The sequence below is a fragment of the Mytilus trossulus genome, chromosome 7, assembly GCF_036588685.1.
Source record: "Mytilus trossulus isolate FHL-02 chromosome 7, PNRI_Mtr1.1.1.hap1, whole genome shotgun sequence".
Lineage (NCBI taxonomy): Eukaryota > Metazoa > Mollusca > Bivalvia > Mytilida > Mytilidae > Mytilus > Mytilus trossulus.
The window spans coordinates 14,496,288-14,520,266 of NC_086379.1; the positions used below are offsets into that span (position 1 = coordinate 14,496,288).

Here is a 23,979-nt window from a genome sequence, read left to right on the forward strand (position 1 = left end):
TTTCATTCACAATGACTGCACATGCAACAAATCAATATCAAGATTTATGATACGTGAAATATCTGATTAAGTCATATCATCATGATTTACATAAAATTTCTTGTGTTACATTTATATTTGTGTGTATTTAAGACCATTGCTATTTCCTCATGTCAATCTCACATTTAATTGCATGTATTTTAGGATCAATCAGTGTTATCTAAGCATCAAATAATGTACAAGAAACACCCCAACAAAAACATAACAGTCTCCTTCAACAATAATCAACAATGATATACAAATCATACAACATATTCAATCCCCATTTTCTACTTTTTCTTTTTTAACTGCAACTTTTTCTTCTTCCTTTTTCAGTATGTCTTCTTTCTTTATATCTTTCTCGTCCAACGCTGCAGAAACAGTGTCCAGCATGGTAGTTAGATGATCTTTCGACAGCATCAGAGCCGATATGTACTTCTTACTCGCTGACTCAGAGAAGTTGGTTAGCTTTTCCTGATTGGATAGTTTTTGTTTTACTTGTTTCAGTTCCTCCTTCAATTTTTGACCTGATTCTTCTTTCGTTTCTAAATTTGTCTTGATAGTATCTGAAAAGCAAAACAAAGTGATACTCTCAGTAAAATGATAGACATCAGATTATTGCTATTTTACGAAATTTTCCTTTGAATTTACTGACTGATAATTTCCTTTCTCAGCACAGAAGAGTGATATGAAAAATTGTTGCTATAAACTAAGGGGCGAAAGTGCTGTTGTCAATGAAATTAATAACATTGTCTTAAGTAAAATGGTGATAAACAGATTATCATTGGTCATCTCAATTCGATTGCTATTCTCACTTTCACTGTACCAGTTCTAGCGAGAAAATCAATCTTGTTGAGATGATCAACGATAATCTATATATATCCATTTACAGCAGCATAATAGGAATATGCTGAAAAGTCACATTTGTCTTTATTGATCATAATTGAATTTTATACTCAATGTCTTTAAGGTGAAGATTTTACAACTGGTATCACATAACATTAACATCATTAGTAATTTGTGCAAGTGAGGTAATGTCAAATAAACCCTGCCAGACAAAAATGTTCGACTTAAAATCATTCCCTTTAACAAATTAAGTCAACCTTATGCTAATAGTATATGAGAAACGGACATAACTACTAAAAACTTATAGCAAATCACCTATTCATGGATGAGGTCAAGGTAAAGTGAACCCTGTTTAACAAACATGCATACCTTTCAATGATGCTAAATACCAAATGAAGTGACCATTTTTTTTTTTTATATGTGTGGGTTTTTTTTGCCAATTAAGTTTTATATGTATTGATCCAGTCAGAACCTTAATGAAAACCCTGAAATATATTTTATTTATTTTTTGTAGTATAAAGGAACTTTACCTCTATCTTTTGATAATTTCTGCATTTCCTTTTCCATGTCCAGCCTTGTTTTCTCACTTTTCTCTAATCTGTCTAACAAGCTCTCAATGTCTAAGACTGATCCTTTATAGTTGATCATTCCTGTCAGTACTTCATCCTCCCCCTTTTTTGTTGTTCTGTTACTACTACCAGACTTGGAATCTTTGTAATCAGGATCATATTCTGCATTACCTGAAAAATTGGTAAAACATTTTTTGAATTTTCTGCTATTCTGATATTCAGTAACTTGATATCTTGTCAATGTTGTAAAACTTAGTAATTATAGAATGAATACTAAATTATTTATCATGTTTAGTGAATATACAATTTTCCTGAAGCAGAACTCAATGTGTCATGTCTCTAAGTAGATTTGCAAAATTTTGATACATTTTTTTTCTTTCAAAGATTTAGATTTTGATTTTAACAATGCTAATTTGAAATTTGCCGACTTAAGTATAAGGTCTGCAATAAATAAGGAATCCTTTGCCACCAGAAACACATTTTGTTTCCATTTCACCTAAAACATGGGGTCTGGCAATGTTAACATTAAATGAACTTTAAATTATTTTGACCCAAGCCAAATTCTCCAAGTGCAAATCCAAACTTCTAAAACATACAAATAGATTTCAATCCTATGTCTGAAAAAGAATTAAAATCAATTTGTATGTATATTGAAGAAGCTCTTGATTTGAGAGACAGCTATACCGTTTCATCAGATAATAACCTTTTACAGTAGTTTGTGCATATACATATATATATATCTTATATTGTGTGTTTTAAGTAAATTTATGAAAAGCTAGAATAATACTGATGTATAAGTTTATGGTATCAATATCAGTTTATAATGTATTGGCATACATTGAATTGGCTTATAGATATAGGAAGCTGCTGTGTGAGTGACAATGAGACAACTCTCCATCCAAATAACAATTTTAAAAAAAGTAAACCATTATAGGTTAATGTACGGCCTTCAACACGGAGCCTTGGCTCACATCGAACAACAACTTTAAAGGACCTGTTACATGCATCTTTATTTCATTTATATGTTTTTATAATATTATAATTGTCTGTATTTGGATCAAGCCTCTATTGTGCTCTTTCCAATAAAATATTGAATTGAATTGAAAATATTGTTACTTTCATTTTTCTTGTATGATTCATTTTTATCCTAACAATAAGATAAAATTTAGACCTACCTAATGCTAGCGTTTCTGTATCTATGATTTTAATTTCTTTAGACTCCTCCTCTTTGTCGACCACCTGTCCAGGAAGTGGTTTATCTGTCAACTTCCTGTAGTGTATGGAATCCCGTGATACAGATTTCTGGGCTAACTTCTTCACCTGTTGGTTATAATAATACATAACATTATTTCATACTTTTTTGCTATTCAATTAAAATTTTCAATATTCAACTATTAAATTACAAGTTATATGGTTTGCTACTGTCAGACCCCCTACGGATCCATAGAGGATTAATAGTAAAATGTATAAGGGTAAGGCTTTCGCCATTTATTCAAACTATCATGTTTGTTATTAGATGTCTTTTCTAGTTCTATTGTGTTGTTGAGTTGCTGTATCGATAACATAAACACTACATCTACTTTTATTCATATTATAAAATAACATGGTGTATGAACAAGACTTTTTTTCAGTTTTAGGGACTAAAGATTTCATTGATGCATACCTGAGCTCTAGATAACTGTAGACCTATAGTGTGTATGATCTCCTCTACATCCTTGTCAATCAGGTAACCAGTATGGTTCTGATCGAAGTAAGTAAAGGATAACAGCAGGGCAGGGAACCTGGTGAAATATTTCTTTTTATCTTTCTTCTTTTCTGCAAAGATATATATTACATTTTGATCATTAAAATTCAATTTACTGTAAAAACAATATGATATAGATTTCTTGCAAAAATGAATAATTTAAAACCATTTTTTGAGGTGAAACCATGGTACTTTTTCACGATAGAATTTGGATTTTATATTACAGTACAAGGACCTCACTTTTTGGTTTACATTTGGAAGTGTTCAGTTACAAATCTTACATAATGTTTTTTGTTAGATACAAACTTGGACCTTACTTTTATCATCTGATTCCTCTTCATCTTCCTCTTTCTTCTCCTCACTTTTATCGTCAGCATCCTTTTTGACCACATAAGCCTAAAAATAAAGTTACAATGAAAACCAGATGTTCCGCAGGGCGTAGCTTTATACGACCGCAGAGGTTGAACCCTGAACAGTTGTGGCAAGTATGGACACAACTTTCAAGCTGGATTCAGCTCTAAATTTGGATTGTGATTAAATAGTTGACACAGCATAGGTTTCTGACACAGAATGAATGTGTTCTAATGAACTTAAAATTTTTGTTTTCTCTTAGAGCAATTCACTATCCTGTTGAATATTAATCCTCTCAAAAAAATGTTTGAAGAAATTTTCTTTTTATTTATGAAATTTCAAGTGAGAAAAATTGAACCCAATTTTTTAATCACATCCCCCTTTCCCTTATTCCAAAACTAATCTCAATTAAAATATTCTAATGGAGTTTGCAACAATAACTACTCATTTAAATACATCATAAAATATTAAGATGTAAAAAAACTGCTTGTTATCACTGAATGGTAAAGATCATTTAAATTTATCAGTTGGTAGTAAAAAGTGAATATACATTGTATATTGTATATAACAAAGATTTAAGTTGATTCTGGACAAAGAAAGATAACTCCAATTAAAAAAAATTCTTGCAATAAGATATTTCTTGCTTACTATTCTAGACAAAGAAAGATAACTCTAATTTAAAAAAAATTTGCTATTTCACAATATTGTGAAATTAGATATTTCTTGCCATTGCACAATACTGTGCAATTGAAAAGACTTGCTATTGCACAATACTTAATATAATAATTTTAGATCCTGATTTGGACCAACTTGAAAACTGGGCCCATAGTCAAAAATCTAAGTACATGTTTAGATTCAGCATATCAAAGAGGCCCAAGAATTTAATTTTTGTTAAAATCAAACTTAGTTTAATTATGGACCCTTTGGACCTTAATGTAGGCCAATTTGAAAACGGGACCAAAAATGAAGAATCTACATACACAGTTAGATTTGGCATATCAACGAACCCCATTTATTCAATTTTTGATGAAATCAAATAAAGTTTAATTTTGGACCCAGATTTGGACCAACTTGAAAACTGGGCCAATAATCAAGAATCTAAGTACATTTTTAGATTCAACATATCAAACAACCCAACCGATTCATTTTTTGTCAAAATCAAACTAAGTTTAATTTTGGACCCTTTGGACCTTAATGTAGACCAATTTGAAAACATGACTAAAAGTTAAGAATCTACATACACAGTTAGATTCGGCATATCAAAGAACCCCAATTATTCAATTTTGATGAAATCAAACAAAGTTTAATTTTGGACCCTTTGGGCCCCTTTTTCCTAAACTGTTGGGACCAAAACTCCAAAAATCAATACCAACCTTCCTTTTGTGGTCATAAACATTGTGTTTAAATTTCATTGATTTCTATTTACTTAAACCAAAGTTATTGTGCGAAAACCAAGAATAATGCTTATTTGGGCCCTTTTTTGGCCCCTAATTCCTAAACTGTTGAAACCAAAACTCCCAAAATCAATCCCAACCTTTCTTTTGTGGTCATAAACCTTGTGTCAAAATTTCATAGATTTCTATTAACTTAAACTAAAGTTATAGTGCGAAAACCAAGAAAATGCTTATTTGGGCCCTTTTTGGCCCCTAATTCCTAAAATGTTGGGACCAAAACTCCCAAAATCAATACCAACCTTCCTTTTATGGTCATATACCTTATGTTTAAATTTCATAGATTTCTATTCACTTTTACTAAAGTTAGAGTGCGAAAACTAAAAGTATTCGGACGCCGACAACGACAACGACAGCGACGACGCAGACAACGACGCCAACGTGATAGCAATATACGACGAAATTTTTTTCAAAATTTGCGGTCGTATAATAAAAATTTGATCTGCATAATTGATCGATAACTAAAAATGAAAGTTTTTTTAAAGCAAAATCAGCAATTCGACCCAAGTTGTTAAATGTGGACCTTTCGGCCAAGTTTATAGTTGACACATCAAAGAACTAAGTTCAAACCGTGCAATAATATGTAAAATCATAATTGCCTATGGGTGCTCATATAATTCAGGTTTTCAAATTCTTTGCTATGACAGATATTGCCAGATGTCCATTAAAGTTTGTATACTCTATATTTAATATATTTGTGAAGATTGTTTTCTTCATTTATATGACTTTATTTTACTATGATTACATATTCATATATTGGACCATAGAATTACCAAATTTTGTATCTGAATAAATATTTTTAATCTCTTTTCTTATTCTGATGGAAGTCAAGCTTATACTGCCGAAAACCTTTTTTATGAATCAATTTTTTCCATAGTAATGATCTGGTATTATTTTGACTAAACAAATTAAATAAATGTTCAACAGCATGAGTAAATGTTAAATAAAATTGGTAAACTGATATTGCACTAAAAAAGAATAACCTCCTATCATTGGCTCCTAAAATGGATTTCTTTATCTTAAATCAGACAATAAATCTATTTCAATCTTATTTCATGCTCAGAAGGGACATTTAGTTAATCACATGAAATAATTATCGCATATTTCGCAAATACAGTCGACTCTCGTTATCTCGAAGTCAGCCGGACCGGAGAAATATTTCGAGATACACATAGTTCGACTCAAACGAAAACCGGAAGTTTGACTGAACAAGGGACACAGCTCTTGCCTAGCATGGTAAAGCTAAAATAAATCAGGGTGAATATGGGAAGGGGATCGATATTCTGGTATCAGGTCGATGTATTTGTATGTCATGGTCTTTCGTTATTATAATATCATTGTTTTACTTATTCAATTGTTTCAGTTACAATTGTTTCCTATGGCTTTTATCCGAGAGAGTAATTTCCAATCGATAGTTTCGTTATTCAGGTCGTTTAAAGTTGACAAATTTTTTTATTCTCGGATACAAAAGACTTTAAAAAATTTAAATTCCTCTTCATTTTGTTTTATCTCACTCTTTCTTTTAATAAAAGAAAATACAACAAGATTAAAGACGCCGATTGGGTAATTTTTAGGTGATCATCAACGGAAGTCATAATCCTTACTTTATACACACCCAAGCTCATTAGTGTAAATCACAATTAATTGTTTTGTAAACATTTTAAATACTTTTTCATGAACATAAACAATGTATCACTCATTATTTATAAAAATTCTATATAAGATAATCTTAGGTAAACACTCGTGGAAACAGCATGTCATAAATCAATACAGTGGTCAGTGACTGGAAATTTAATTACACGTGTATTGTCAGATTAACTCTTCAATCCATTTAAATGCCGGAGGTCATGTTTCGACATATGTGTATTAGTTCGAGATAAATAATGAATTTTGAATGGTTTTGTTAACCTTGGGATCGTAAATTTAGTTCGACTCAACCGAAATTTCGACACATCCAATTTCGACTCATCAGGAGTCGAATTACATACATTTATATGGAACAAAGTTCCGGACCACGTGAAAACTTCGACTCATCCGAAATTTCGAGTCAACCGAGTTCGAGACAACGAGAGTTAACTGTAGAACAAAATCACCAAAATAAATTCCACCAATTTAAAAGAGCACATGCAAAGGTATAGATAAAAGTTTTAAATCCCCAAAAATAATAATCCCCAACCTTATACAATGAAATTCACAAAATTTTCACCCCCAAAAATAACCCACTAGTCGGTACTAAGAAATTCTTTTTGTATCATAGGATCATTGATCGTATAGCTGTTCTTCATTTTGACAGTAGTTGGAAAGTCTTCAATGATGAACCCTTAAGCTCACAATTAACTGCAGGATAAAAATATCACTATAAATTATTTAATCTGTACTAGAAGAACCAAAAAAGATTAAATCAATCTAAATAGGAAATTGTGGTATATAAAACTCATTATTCACAATTGAATGTGTATGTGACAAGAAGAGACATGAGTAGTATACCTTTCTGTCATTCTTTTCACCATCTTTCTTACTATCTTTTGTTTCTTCATCCTTCTTTCTTTTCTTAGGTGTTGGCTCCTATCAAAACAAAATTAATGAACAAAAATTTGTAATGCTTTTATAGTATAATTCAACAAAATTTTTAAAGGGTAAACAAAGAGCAACAAGTTCTTGTATCAGTATAATGTATATGAAATAAAATATAAAGCATATTCTTGAATTCATCATTTTTATATCAATTTTGCATTGTCAAAATAATTGTGTTTGTGATAACAAAACATTTATCTTTTTCCTTAATTACAAAAATGTGTCCAAAGTACACGGATGCCCCACTCAATCATTTTCCATGTTCCATAGACCGTGAAATAGGGTAAAAATCTAATTTGGCATTAAAATTAGAAAGATTATACTATAGGGAACATGTATACTAAGTTTCAAGTTGATTGGACATCAGCTTCATCAAAAACTACCTTGACCAAAAACTTTAACCTGAAACTCACACTTTTAATTTCTATGTTCAGTGGACCATGAAAATGAGATCAAAAGTCTAATTTTGTTTTAAAATAAGAAAGATCATATCATAAGGAACATGTGTGCTAAGTTTCAAGTTGATTGGACTTCAGCTTCATCAAAAACTAGCTTGACCAAAAGCTTTAAATGAAGTGGGACGAACTGACGAATAGACGGACAACCAGATGGAAGGATGCACAGACCAGAAAACATAATGCCCCTCTACTATCGTAGGTGGGGCATAAACATCTGATTTATTGCCAAGCAATACTTACTCTGCACATGCAGGGAAAATGTTTACAGACATCTGAAATTGACTTGATATAATAACACTACAAAACAGACCAAAATTATATCTTTTTTTTATATTTAAATATCCCAAAATCAACTTAAGTCTTATATATATCTATATGTATGCATGCACTTGCTATCTGACGAAACTCATCTCGTGAACCGTAAACAATTCTAGCATCAAACTCAACAATAACTTACTTTAGTTGATTTTTCCTCAGATTTTTTATCTTTTTCCTTTTCTTTATCTTTATCCTTGTCTTTCTCTTTCTCTTTTTCCTTCTCTTTGTCTTTTTTCTCTTCCTCTTTCTTTTCTGGGGCTCGTACCAAAGATTTGTAGATTTCAAAGCCAAAATCTCTCATTAACATTTCATTGAACAGTTCAGCAAACAAAGACACCTGTCAATCAAAATGGTTTTAATATTACAGCTGTTTATTTAATCCTTGCAAGTTGAAGTTTTGGTTCGCTTGCTAGCTTTGTTTACAATTATTTTTTATCAAGCAATGTAAAGATTGACATCTGCAAACAATATTAGCAGGCAGAGTTAACCTGTATATATAGGTAAATTTCATTATTTGATTAATCAAAATAATGTATACAAATTTAACTCTGCCTTTTTAAATTGATTTCAGATGTCAGTCTTAATTACAATGCTTTACCAAATATTAAAACAAACAAAGCAAGCAAGAAAACCAAACCAAGCAAAACCTTTAACTAGCTAGCATCAAGATAACAGCGGTCAAACATTTTTTTTAAAAGCATAAGACTTGTCAGTGGTAATAAGACAGCTAAATGGAATATGAAGTTGAAGAGCATTTAAATAAAAATTCTGAAAAGTTGTGCCACATTAGTGCATTGTTACATTTATATTCCCACATGAATAATATAGATTTGCTATTCTTTTCACTCAAAAATCTGCAGGCCACAGTATTTCTTTATCTGGGTTATCAGATGAAACTTGATCATGGAATGACGTTAATATGATTCAAATCCAAATTTAACAAAAAGGTAGATGATATTTTAAAGAAGAACGTCATTTTACAAAACTTTAAAATACATCTACAGTGTTCTGTCATTATATTATACAGGTAGAATAACACTCACTTTGGTCGATAATTTACCCATTTATATGCAAATTACTATATACCGGCGTTTTTAAGATTTTTTAATAGATTTTTGTTTTTTAGGAATTGTAGTAACAAGAGTTTTAGAGAACAATACTTAAAAGAAAAGAATCAATCATTTATACAGGTTAATATACAAGACTGAAGATGGACTTGAAGTGACGCCATAGAACATGAAATCTAACCTCAAATGATGGTTAATATACAAGACGAAAGATGGACTTGAAGTGACGCCATAGAACATGAAATCTAACCTCAAATGATAGTTAATATACAAGACGAAAGATGGACTTGAAGTGACGCCATAGAACATGAAATCTAACCTCAAATGAGTGCTCCTTGTTATCCTCCGGTCTGTAGTCCAGTAGGACACTGAGAGACATGACAGCACAATCAAACTTTCCTGACTTAGCCAGAGGGTTGGGATGCACCAATATAGCGGGGTTCTCTGGTAGAGCATACTTCCTTTCTAATGATACTTTCTCTCTTTCATCTTTCTTCCTCTTTTCTTCTTCCTAAAAAGAATAAAATTGATATAAAAATAATGACCTATGGCATTAATTACTATTAGCAAAAATGAATTGAAAATAAGAGAATCAAATTTAATTTTATCATGTTTATGCTTTAGAGATGCATTTTTTTCTTCTTCAACACTTAATATTACTAACCATGGCATTGATAAGTAAGCTAATGGAATTTTACAATGCATTTTTAACCGGTTTCTGTCTTTGAACCTTATTGTTGACAACTGTTTGTATGATAATAAAATATGCAACAATAATAATACAGTGTTTTCTTTCATACAAAAAACATATTCTTTTGCTGATTCCCAAAGTTGCTCAGGTTAACAGGCCATAAATGTGACAAAACCATGGACAATTAAATGAATACCTCTTTCTTTTTTTCTTCTGTTTTTTCCTCTTCTAAATTCTTTAGTACTTCTTCTTCCATAGGAGTTGAAGCTTCCTGCAGAAGAAATATATAACATGTACTTGAATTTATTTATAGTAGTCCATCTGAGTGGGGACCTTAACAATCAGTATTGCAACTTGTCATCATCTACACTATCAACTATTTAAAATTGTTTCTTTGATGTTTTTATTTTTTCCCATCAATGTATACAATAGGTAAAGATAAAATTTAAAAAAAACCAGCAAAACTTTCTTTAATAAATGAAAGTCAAATTTGAAAAAGAAAAAAAGTGAAACTAGTACTGCAAGCTACTGCCCATTTTGATAAACAGGTAGTTGTTAAGTGATGAATCTAAAAACCCATCATGGGTTTAACTGACTTTATATATAAACCCTGAAATCAAATTTCAGAAATCTTTATGGTGTAGTTCCGGAGAAAGATGGGACAAAAAATATTCATGGGACAGTATAACCCCACTTTTTTAAACCGGGGTATAAATAAAGTTTCTCCTTTAAATATTTCTTCCTTATCACTTGATAAGAAAAATTTTGAAAAAGACATGATCATCCAATTTACCTGCCACCATCTCATATGTATTTACGTGTAGTGTTAATACTTAGCAGGCCCATTACATGCCACTATCTCACATGTATTTTCGTGTAGTGTTTATACTTAGCAGGCCTATTACATGCCACTATCTCACATGTATTTTGATGTTATTTTCATATTTATCATTCTTACTTCTTTCACTTGTTCGTCACTTTCTTCTTTCTCTTGTTCCATCTTCAGTGACTTTGTCAGTCTAGCAATCAGCTGTGACTTCAATCCTTTGTTGCTCAATGTCCGAGCCTCTAATTCTCGTCGTAAATCTATAATCTGTAACAGATAAAATTGAGAATGGAAATGGGGAATGTGTCAAAGGGACAGCGACCCAACCAAAGAGCAGACATCAGGTCTTCAATGCAGGGAGAAACTCCTGCACCCCAAGGTGGCCTTCAGCTGGCCTCTAAACAAACATTATACTATTTCAGGAAGATGTGGTGTGAGTGCCAATGAGACAACTCTCCATCCAAATAACAATTTTAAAAAAAGTAAACCATTATTAGTCAATGAATGGCCTTCAACACCGTGCCTTGGCTCACACCAAACAACAAGCTATAAAGGGCCCCAAAATTACTAGTGTAAAACCATTCAAATGGGAAAACCAACCGTCTAATCTATATAAAATAAAGAGGAATGAGAAACACGTACAATTACATAAACAAACGAAAACTACTATACATCAAATTCCTTTCATCTTCCCTTTCAAATTTTTGCAACTTAGAAAAAACTACAAAATATCTAAGTGCTTGTGAAGTGTCAAGATTGCTTCATTATGAAGGGGGACTAAAATTAAACACTGGATTCTAGTAAACATTGGAGAATGTAACATTTCAGTGTCATAATTTAAACTTTTGGAACATATATATCTATGTGATTTCTCTTGTCCACTCATCCAATTTGAGTCCAAAATACCTTCAAAGCGATGGGATCTAGCTGTGAGAAATGGGTAGGATCTCTGACTTCAATGACATAATATATCTTAAAGCCTGTGGGTCTGTCATTGAATAGAAAGTACATATTAAACATACCTTCATAGCTTTGGGATCTAGCTGTGAGAAATCGGTAGGATCTCTGACTTCAATGACATAATATATCTTAAAGCCTGTGGGTCTGTCATTGAATAGAAAGTACATATTAAACATACCTTCATAGCTTTGGGATCTAGCTGTGAGAAATCGGTAGGATCTCTGACTTCAATGACATAATATATCTTAAAGCCTGTGGGTCTGTCATTGAATAGAAAGTACATATTAAACATAACTTCATAGCTTTGGGATCTAGCTGTGAGAAATCAGTAGGATCTCTGACTTCAATGATATAATATATCTTAAAGCCTGTGGGTCTGTCATTGAATAGAAAGTACATATTAAACATACCTTCATAGCTTTGGGATCTAGCTGTGAGAAATGGGTAGGATCTCTGACTTCAATGACATAATATATCTTAAAGCCTGTGGGTCTGTCATTGAATAGAAAGTACATATTAAACATACCTTCATAGCTTTGGGATCTAGCTGTGAGAAATTGGTAGGATCTCTGACTTCAATGATATAATATATCTTAAAGCCTGTGGGTCTGTCATTGAATAGAAAGATTAAACATACCTTCATAGCCTTGGGATCTAGCTGTGAGAAGTGGGTAGGATCTCTGACTTCAACATTTTCTGTGTCTTCATCTTCTTCCTTAAGAAATAACACACAAGATAATCAGAACAGAATTTTCACAGACTTATAAATTTTCCGATAAGTTTAATAACTTATTGTTTGTTTATTGAATGTGCCAATATGATGTTGCTTGTTCCTCTAGAAGTTCCATTTGCAGAAATACTTAATCTGGTTTAAGAATAATGAAAATTAGCTTACAAAAAAGAAAAGCAAAAAAATAAAGAAATGATTGCTGAATATAAAATCTCAAAGCAGTTATATGTTAAGATGTAACAATTAAACAAACCTCTTTTTTTTAAGGGACTAAAGTCTTAAAATTTTAATAAAAAAAAGTTTAGATTTTTTAACTGAATATTGCAAAAAGTGTTCATGACTTATTTTTCTTATGCCATATTCTTCTGTCCCTGTTGAATAGATATTAAAGAAATGAAAATTTGTTCTATATCATAAGTCGCTGTCTATGGTTTTTTTTTATATAGCTTGGGTCTATTCTAAAATTAAGCCAAAAGGATAAACTGTTGCAGTCAAAACATAAAAAAGTCATAAACTCTTTTTCCAATAAATTGAAAGTAAAATTGTTTCACGTTAAATCGTAATCATAACGTTAACTGTGTAACCTGCAGCTATATGATTAATGAAAAATAAAGTCTACATCAACAACCCTGTGTTCTGGTTATTTTTTCAGGGTCTCTGTGATGATCTAATCTTAGTTGAATAACCTTTACATAAAAGTCTTCAACAAATTAACACCTAGATAAAAAGAAACCAAAAGTATAAAGTCTGTGCCTGTGAGCTTGTGTCTTTAGGGCCATCAGAAATGGCAGCTATCTTTTTCTGCAGTTGTTTTTTGTAGGCTGTCTGTAGCGATGCCCACTCAAGGCGGGATGGACTACAACTCCATACATCTGGGAAGAAAATGACCGTAGTCTCAACTCTGGTTGGCAGGTGCTTGCCTTTATGGATCTCTTCTGGTCGTAAGTACCGCACCTCAGCAAATCTGTACCTGAATGGGAAGGGTTAGGAAAACAAATAACTTTAGTATTTGTATACACTACATTATATATATATACTTAGTCATTCCAATTAAAAAATGAAATACTTATGAATATATAGTTTTCTTTTTGTGGAAGACGATTTCAGGATTTACTTTAAAAGCAAATTAAGTTGAAAACAGAAAAAAGTTATTAATTTCATTCACATTGCTTACTGACATACACTTCCTTATTAATATAAGTTAGGTCAAAGAGCTTTAAAAGATATCAGTCTGATTAAAGTAGATCCTTTGTTTAAGCCTTCCTTTCATCGATCTAAAAACACTCTATTTTACTGTTTTGGTAACTATTACATCAGCCAATGAAATTTCAGCCTTTATGTTTTTGAAGGTGTGTATTAATCAAAACAAAACCAGAAGATCCCTAAAGGTCTTTATATTATACAGAAAGTAAGACTATATTTAGATCTTGTAAGCAAAGCTTTCACACGGGATCTGTATTTCCAATCTTCAGTTTCAAACAAAGAATGCCATTATAAGTTGTGTCAACCCTTAAGAAGAACCATATAATAATGGCAACCAATCATTTAGTAAAACTAGCATAAAAGTACTGTTGATTCATTTATTTTTTGTGAATATAATTTAATGGATTGAACATGTTGAAATAAAATTCTTTTTTCATAGATATTTGATTTTTTGGATATGTAAAAGTCTATTTACCCGCCTTTATCTATTCCAAACAAATCTACCAAAAAATGGTAATCGCACAAATTATAATGAATTCATAGTAAATTTTAAAACTGAATAACTATTTTGGTCTTACAGGGTCTGAAAAAATCTGTACAATAAATTTTATGCCATTTTTAGTGAATTTCTTATACATTTACTTCTAGTTAGCAAATACTTAAGACCTGTGAGTCTATTTTCGAAGTGTTCAGCAACTACCATGACTACTATCTTCATGTATGCTCAACAATAAATTGCAAAATAAATAAATGAGCAGACATGGATTGATTGGTTTAAAATCTACTGAAAAGAAGTTTAAATAAAGTTTGGATACAAATGTCTAGTTTAGTTTAATAGAGGTGTATTTTGTCAAAAATATTTCTAATTTACTTTTAAAATCACCATATTTTACAACTTTTAACAAGCTGTACACAAAATTCTTTTACCAATTTATTTCCAAATATTAAAGAAATCACAATACCAAGAATGTGTCCATAGTTCACAGATACTCTTACCATCATTTTCTATGTTCAATGAACCATGAAATTGGGATCAAAACTTCAATTTGGCTTTAAAATTGCAAAACCCATATCATAGGGAACATGTATACTAAGTCTCAAGCTGATAGGACTTCAACTTCATCAAAAACTACCTTGACCAAAAATTTTAACCTGAAGCAGGACAGACAAACTATCAGATGAAAGGACTGACAAACAGATGCACAGACTGAAAAACATAATACCACTAGGTGGGGCATAAAAATCTGAAGTAAACAGCTCAATTATCAAAGAAGGAGGCATTTATTGGGATAGTGTTAAACAAATTCTTAAAGATTTTTAAAAGCTGATTTTAAGGCAGACATGATTCCAATATCCTAAGTTTTCAGATCTATGGGATTAGCTTAATATAACTATCGGGTTGCATACATTAGTTTTTACAACACTTTGACATTTCATGCAAAAAATGCGGAAAGATTACTGTTGCTGTTATAAATGTTTCTAAATATTTATGTTATTATCTTCAAAGTAAGGCATTCATACATGTATGTTTATGTAAAATAATAAAACTGGATGATCTATAAGGCTTAAAGTATAAAATATTTGGTTTTCTATCTTGACTTGATTAAAATCATTGTGGGAATAAAAAGAACACACTGACTACTAATTTGTATAAATGTGATTTCTTATTTAAAAAAATACCTGAAACTAATGTAAGGTTTTATCATTAACTTCTGAATTAATGATTTTTTTAGTGAAAATACACCCAAGCACACAAAAAGATCCACACACACTATAGCTACATACACACACAGATACACACACTATAGCCACATATGTACACAGATATTCAAACTATAGCTACATATGTACACAGATACACACACCATAGTTACATACACACACTATAGTCACATATGCACACAGATACACACACTATAGCCACATATGCACACAGATATTCAAACTATAGCTACATATGTACACAGACATACACACACACATATCAACAAACAACTGCAGATGGGCTATATGTTTAAAGGAATTCCCTGCAACTGGTCATTTCAATTCAAATTTTATCAAGAGCTATCTATGATGATGGTATGTGGTAAATAAATATTCTTTTAGCTGGAATTGCTAGATTCTGGATATATATTTGCCCACACAACATCTGTTTCAACACATGAACATTTTTAAATACCGGTACCTTCTGATAAAATTAAAATAGAAAAGCTCTTTAAAGAAAATGAGAACATAAGTTCCGGTTAAACTATAATGAAGAAAAAAATATTGCAACAGGAAAGTCTAGAAAATCTAACATTGCAGGCTGATAAGGTATCTGTTTTAACTATAACTATTTAGATACTAACCACTGGGTACAAGCTGACAAGTCAATACCAGTCAAAGCTTTTGTTGTACGGATAGCAGTTTTAATTAGTACTTTTGGGTCTTCGTCTGGATTCAAACCATCCTGTGATGGGGACCAAGCACCTCCTATTGCCATGGTTTCATTTTTGCCTTTGACACCAACTAAGAAATGGATAAGTCTTGTAGGATGTACAAAATTCTCCTGAACATCAGCAGTATCTTCTGACAGTGAACACGATTTGTGGTATAAATCCTCTAACTCAGGACAAGATAGAAGCATAACCTGAAATAATTAAAAACTTACAAACATACTGCCCTCTAAATCTAATAAGCTCAGTATACTTTAAATACTTATACAAACAACTATGTTTCAGATCTAGTTTATGTGACATATAAAATGTTAATATCTGAAACAGGCATTTTTTGGGGTTGTTTGTTATGCGTTACATATTTGTTTTCATCCATTTTTTGTACATAAATTAGGCTTTTAGTTTTTTCGTTTGAATTGTTCTACATTGTCAATTCAATGCCTTTAATAGCTGACTATGCGGTATGGGTTTTGCTCATTGTTGAAGGCTGTAAGGTGACCTATAGTTGTTTCTAATAATTTCTGTGTAATTTGGTCTCTTGTGGAGGGTCGTCTCATTGGCAATAATCTTTCTTTTCTATATAGTTGTCCTAGAATAAGATCAGCAAAAGCTAAACATAGAATTTCAAAACCTAATACATTATTATTAAGAAAATGGTAAAAGTCTAATTTCAAATCTATGAGAAAAATAGTGGCAGTGTCATTCATATAGAATGTGTATATTGGAAAATAAAAATCAAATACCATTTTCTGAAAGCAGGTGTGCAAAAAGAATTAAAGAAATTAAATTATTGCCTGTTGAATATTTTTCGATAATTTAATTTTTGGATACATTATTTCCTAATGATCTTCTCACCTTAGCATTAAAACTATGATCAACATCTGGTGGGTCCAGTAAAGCATCTGAAGTATTGATCGACTCTACATCTTTGTGAAGAACATGGAACTCACAGTTACGTCCCAACTGGAATGGTCTCGTCAATGGGAAAGCATCCATCCATGTAAAGTTGGCTTTGAAGAAATCACTAGGGACATACATACTGCTGTACCTAGACTTTAGTGTAACCACATTAGCTGCTTGTCTACAATTAGAAAAAAACATATAATTGATATTTGTGTGTAATCATAAAATATTTCATACATATTTTGTTATTATATTAAAAAAAAAACATATCATACATATTTGCAAGTAATCATAAAAACATATCATTAGTATCTGTGTTGTTTTTCTTACCAAGAGTCTAAAACTAGTGTTCTCAATCAAAATGTCACACAAAAGTGAGTAAAACACATATCATTACAATTTTAGTACTTGAATGTTTTAATATTTTTGTTCTAGTATTACATAGAACTACCATCTTTAAAAATCTCCTTTCATAATCGTAATATTTGATTGGCTTGACAGATTCTAAGTAAATAATTAAGTGGCATATACATAGATCAAAATATGGTGTACAAAAGTAATGAAACAGCTACTAAACAACAACATATAAGTTTGATTTTTGATTGTTGGTAACTTAATGTCCAGTGGCAAATATTCAATGTATGTTTAGGACGATATATAAATTTGAAACTTACAAGTTGAATGATAATTTTGGTATCTGTACCACATATCTGGGTACAACTCTCATACGTCTGCGTGGACTACCACTTCTATCTCCACGTTTAGGGGTTCTCGAACGAGATCTCTTCTTTAAAGGTAAAGGTCTCTCTGGTCTTTCTCTAGGCTCTTTCTTTATATCACTGAAGCCTTTTCTCTCTCGGTCTCTGAATCTATCTCCTTTCTTTGAAGAAAATGGCCTATTTCCTGAAAGAGCACATATTATCATTTACATTATTTCATGGAATTTACATAAACCTAACTGTTGAAATAAAGTCAAGACCTTTCATATAAATTCAAAAGCTAAAAAAAGTATCAAAATATAGTAAGATAAGTTACCAGGGTTTTCTCCCATTAAAGATAAAGTTATATGTTGTTTTATTAGTTTGACAACTTCATGCTGGTGATGGATGGTTCCAGTGGCAAGTTAAATGCATATACAGGATGGTTTAAAAGTAATTGCAATATGAATAATAACCCTGCTTTATACTAGACTCGACATGCTGATCCAGATTTTTAAAGTGCTACTTTACAAGGTTACAGTCCACAGTAAGACATGTCATCCTTTCTGTACAAATTATTTTAACTCTGAGCCAAACAGTCTTTATGCTTATTCCTTACTACTGCATGCTAAGCTGAGAAGCAGGATATAGCAATTTTAAAGTCTTCAGTTTGAACAGGCTGGGGTCATACAATCCATTCTCAATTTTATTTGTTTCTTCAGTTTGGAAATTAACCTGGGTTATCTCCCATAAAAGATGATGGTACAGATTGTCCCATTACACTTGCTTTACCTTGGTGTGAGAACTTACCTGGGTTATCTCCCATTAAAGATGATGGTACAGACTGTCCCATTACACTTGCTTTACCTTGGTGTAAGAACTTACCTGGATTATCTCCCATTAAAGATGATGGTACAGACTGTCCCATTACACTTGCTTTACCTTGGTGTGAGAAATTACCTGGATTATCTCCCATTAAAGATGATGGTACAGACTGTCCCATTACACTTGCTTTACCTTGGTGTGAGAACTTACCTGGGTTATCTCCCATTAAAGATGATGGTACAGATTGTCCCATTACACTTGCTTTACCTTGGTGTGAGAACTTACCTGGGTTATCTCCCATTAAAGATGATGGTACAGATTGTCCCATTACACTTGCTTTACCTTGGTGTGAGAACTTACCTGGGTTATCTCCCATTAAAGATGATGGTACAGACTGTCCCATTACACTTGCTTTACCTTGGTGTGAGAACTTACCTGGGTTATTTCCCATTAAAGATGATGGTACAGACTGTCCTATTACATGTATTACACTTGCTTTACCTTGGTGTGAAAACTTACCTGGGTTATCTCCCATTAATGATGATGGTACAGATTGTCCCATTACACTTGCTTTACCTTGGTGTGAGAACTTACCTGGGTTATCTCCCATTAAAGATGATGGTACAGACTGTCCCATTACACTTGCTTTACCTTGGTGTGAGAAATTAACCTGGGTTATCTCCCATTAAAGATGATGGTACAGACTGTCCCATTACACTTGCTTTACCTTGGTGTGAGAAATTAACCTGGGTTATCTCCCATTAAAGATGATGGTACAGACTGTCCCATTACACTTGCTTTACCTTGGTGTGAGAAATTAACCTGGGTTATCTCCCATTAAAGATGATGGTACAGATTGTCCCATTACACTTGCTTTACCTTGGTGTGAGAACTTACCTGGGTTATCTCCCATTAAAGATGATGGTACAGACTGTCCCATTACACTTGCTTTACCTTGGTGTGAGAAATTAACCTGGGTTATCTCCCATTAAAGATGATGGTACAGATTGTCCCATTACACTTGCTTTACCTTGGTGTGAGAAATTAACCTGGGTTATCTCCCATTAAAGATGATGGTACAGATTGTCCCATTACACTTGCTTTACCTTGGTGTGAGAACTTACCTGGGTTATCTCCCATTAAAGATGATGGTACAGATTGTCCCATTACACTTGCTTTACCTTGGTGTGAGAACTTACCTGGGTTATCTCCCATTAAAGATGATGGTACAGACTGTCCCATTACACTTGCTTTACCTTGGTGTGAGAAATTAACCTGGGTTATCTCCCATTAAAGTTGATGGTACAGATTGTCCCATTACACTTGCTTTACCTTGGTGTGAGAACTTACCTGGGTTATCTCCCATTAAAGATGATGGTACAGATTGTCCCATTACACTTGCTTTACCTTGGTGTGAGAAATTAACCTGGGTTATCTCCCATTAAAGATGATGGTACAGATTGTCCCATTACACTTGCTTTACCTTGGTGTGAGAAATTAACCTGGGTTATCTCCCATTAAAGATGATGGTACAGACTGTCCCATTACACTTGGTTTACCTTGGTGTGAGAACTTACCTGGGTTATCTCCCATTAAAGATGATGGTACAGATTGTCCCATTACACTTGCTTTACCTTGGTGTGAGAACTTACCTGGGTTATCTCCCATTAAAGATGATGGTACAGATTGTCCCATTACACTTGCTTTACCTTGGTGTGAGAACTTACCTGGGTTATCTCCCATTAAAGATGATGGTACAGATTGTCCCATTACACTTGGTTTACCTTAGTGAGAACTTACCTGGGTTATCTCCCATTAATGATGATGGTACAGATTGTCCCATTACACTTGGTTTTCCTTGGTTTGATCCTTGCTGAAATTGATAAAAACATAGAAGATAAATAAATTAGCCTGACACTTAAGCCTATACAGTTATATTGAAGATTTTAAAATAAAGTTCCACAAAGCATTAAGCTTTTTTCTCTAATTTTTGTGCTATCTCCACATTTCCTGACTGGTGTGAGAAATTTTTTTCTTCTCACTAGTGAAAAATCTTTTCCCGGCAAATGATTAGTCGAAATTTGATTATGACGTCAAAATGTTTTGTTTTCTTCTAAATATTCCTATTGGGATGTCATGAAAAAAGGAGACCTTGCCTGGTGACGTCATAAAAAGAACAAAAGTTTCTGAAAATCTTTGAAAAAGAATGATTGAAGTCATCAGAGAAACAGATTCACATGCTATAAATCCTGTTTTACGATATTTCTACACTCTTGACAGTTAAATTTAATGATTTAAAATGCTCGGCAAGTCTAGCGCTTTAAATAATAAAATGTAACTGTCTCGTGTGGAGAAATATCGTAATACACTTGTTGCAGTGTAGGAATCTATATATTATACACAACAGGAGTTTGTACTGTCATTGATGTTAAGTTGTATTTTCAATGGTAAGGATCTGTTAGGAAATTTGAATATATGAGGATACGAAAAAAAATATATGGTTTTGAACATTACATTTCTTGATATTGTTTTTCAATTTACTATTTATTATATATATTTTGAAATTCCATTAATTTTTAAATTTATTTAACATTCAATAATTCCAATATATTTTATAAAGGTACCTAAAATGTCTGTATCTCAAGGACCTATCTATATTTTATTCAATTATTTCAATTTACACATTATACATGCATGACATGTATCTTTTCAAAACGACATCGGATTCAGTGAAAATTTTAGTATTTTATGTTTCAGCTGCAATAGCCCTCTAATAAAACAAATTCCCCCTTCAAAAATGACTACAATTTCGAATATAATATTTCAGAAGTATAACCAGTGTTTTTAAATGTCATATTTCAATCAATAGATGAATATGTTACCTGATTAGGAAGGAGTTGTATTCGTGTTGCATTCCATTTAAATGGCATGTTAGGATTGTAGGTGGCTTCTACTAACACTCTCTCGCCAACTTTTGGAATCAGGCCTTTTACACAACTGCAAAAATTACAAGGATAATAATCGGATTTATTTCCCTGTCATATACATATACATATAATAACATGTATGATTTATCATAATACATTATTTATTAAAAGCAATCTTATCGGGGCCTTTTATAGCTGACTATGCAGTATGGGCTTTTCTCATTGTTGAAGGCCGTACGGTTACCTATAGTTGTTAATGTTTGTGCCATTTTGGTCTTTTGTGGATAGTTGTCTCATAGGCAATAATACCACATCTTCTTTTTTATATTATGTCATTCCTAAATTAACCTTCATTTCAAATGAAATTTAACATTCATGAAAAACAAGCTTCCAAAATAAAGTGCACAGGTAAACAAATAATAACTATTGAATCTCAGACACCTCAGTGAATGACCCCATAATCAATGACATCACCAGTATTTGCTCATGACCTCTGTAATGTTATTTTGAATGTACTGGAACAGATTTGAAAGAGCTCTCTTTGCCATATATAGTCTGTATTTCAATAAATACCCATCAGACATCTGTATTTCTCATTGCACTGATGTAGTATGAACAATATTTCGCATGGAATGGTGGCAGAACTGTCTTGAACTAAGTGTATCAGTTTTGACTTTGTGTTGAATACATCACTAAATTTCACACCAAAAACAGTAATAAAATCCCTGTGCCTTAGTTTTAGGTTTTGTCTAGCATGTTGGAATTCTTATATCATTTGCATATCTATAAATACTTGAATTGGATTGGTCAAGTAGAATTTTTCTCTTGGTTTACACTTCGATAAACCATGTTTCTGAAACTACTTTTGTAATCTATTCATGCGCGATACACATTCTTGCAGGGATCCCGGGATTTTCAGCAAGTTGAGATTATAAAACAATTGCATAACAGTTGTTTCTATTCTAAAGCATATATAACAAAAAAAATAAATAAAATAAATGCACTATAGCTTTGAAAATGTATAAAAATAAAATTTGAATAAAATTCTGGGAAATTTCACGAATGACTTGGTGAATTTACATCATGGCAAAACATGACGTCATACGATTGAAAACTTTCTGACGGAAGATTATTTCGTTACTTGTACACTTAAATTCGGATAGTATCTAATTAAAATGAAGTATTTGAGGTAGGTGCTAGTTCATTTTAGATTCTGTTGCATTTATCGAACATTTAAATTTTTAGAAAGTCAAGATGGCGGTGTACTCCTTAGTTACGACATGCCATTGTGCTTCTGATGGTACATATAGTAGATCTAGCCATCAAAGTAATAATGTAAATTAATAATCGCGTATGTTTGGCTGAAGAATTATAAGGATTAAACACATATTTTCTAGAGGTTATTGATGTGTAAACCGGGTCTCTCACTCACAAACTTGACATAAAAGTCCTTCAGACTTTTATTCAGTTTGTGAGTTAATCGCCCCAGTTTACACATCAATAACCTCTAGAAAATAGGTGTTAAATCCTATAATGAATACTCCAACTGCATGTTTATCTATTTAATAATATTTCTGGTCTTTCAGTACCACGAAAATCACCAAATATAGTAAACTATCTCAGTAACACCTAATTACCTTGTCTGGAAAAAAACATCTTCATCAACAAAACCAAAGTTGTCATGAAGCTTGGTGACTGTACCAGTGAAGACTCGTTGTTTAGGTGGTGTTGCCTGCTGAACTTGCCTAGGATTAGGGTAACTGACTGGTGCTACCTGTTGGTTTGAGGCTAGGGTTGTAGGGATAGCTATCCCTGGCTGTGGAATGATTTGTGGTGGACCTTGCTGTTGCAATGCTTGCTGCTGTAAAGTCATGAAAATAATTTAATAGTAGGAGATTCAGTAAATAGTCTTCTATATTGTTAAACTTATTGTATATCAGTCATTGAAAATCTTAAAATTATAAATTAAATTTTTCAACAAAGTTTTTTGGGAAAATCTTATATCATCGAGGATCACTGTCAAAATTATTTGGAGCTACATGTATTAAAAAGATTCTAAAACTATTATCAAATTCAAAAATGTACTTATCTTAATTTTATTACAAAACAATGAAATATTGTTTGAAATACTGATTGTTTTTCCAAAATGATCTATATATCACAAAATTAAAAAAAAAAAATTGTAGTACCAGTGATAATAATACAAGTCATGCAAGTGTGGAGCTAACATTTATACAGTATTTACTATCTATAATGTAATAATGATGTTTTATTGTAAGTGAGCTACCTGTAACCCTAACAACTGTTGTGTGGCATACTGTGGAGTCTGTAACGTGGGGGTAGTGGTCCCCATACAATACACTGTAGGAGACTGCTGCATCATGG

General features: G+C 32.2%; 1 protein-coding gene across 4 annotated transcripts; it reads right to left on the minus strand.

Moving 5' to 3' along the window:
• Window positions 1–23,979, minus strand: LOC134724667 (cell division cycle and apoptosis regulator protein 1-like). 4 transcript variants are annotated; one of them, XM_063587827.1, is made up of 19 exons: window positions 23,882–23,979; window positions 23,232–23,455; window positions 21,550–21,664; window positions 20,468–20,540; window positions 17,819–18,047; window positions 17,097–17,322; window positions 16,155–16,435; window positions 13,357–13,573; window positions 12,511–12,588; window positions 11,046–11,180; window positions 10,284–10,358; window positions 9,716–9,907; window positions 8,469–8,666; window positions 7,467–7,544; window positions 3,495–3,573; window positions 3,097–3,248; window positions 2,609–2,753; window positions 1,395–1,604; window positions 1–584 (listed from the first exon to the last, which is right to left on the minus strand). In XM_063587827.1, exons 1-19 carry the CDS (start codon window positions 23,975–23,977, stop codon window positions 295–297), a joined length of 3,093 nt encoding a protein of 1,030 aa, XP_063443897.1. In that variant the 5' UTR covers window positions 23,978–23,979; the 3' UTR covers window positions 1–294. The 4 variants fall into 4 exon arrangements, with proteins under 4 accessions (XP_063443897.1, XP_063443898.1, XP_063443899.1 ...); XM_063587828.1 differs by lacking the exons at window positions 20,468–20,540; window positions 21,550–21,664; window positions 23,232–23,455; window positions 23,882–23,979 and adding an exon at window positions 19,187–19,323 and having other exon boundaries at window positions 3–584; XM_063587829.1 differs by lacking the exons at window positions 20,468–20,540; window positions 21,550–21,664; window positions 23,232–23,455; window positions 23,882–23,979 and adding an exon at window positions 18,878–18,931 and having other exon boundaries at window positions 3–584.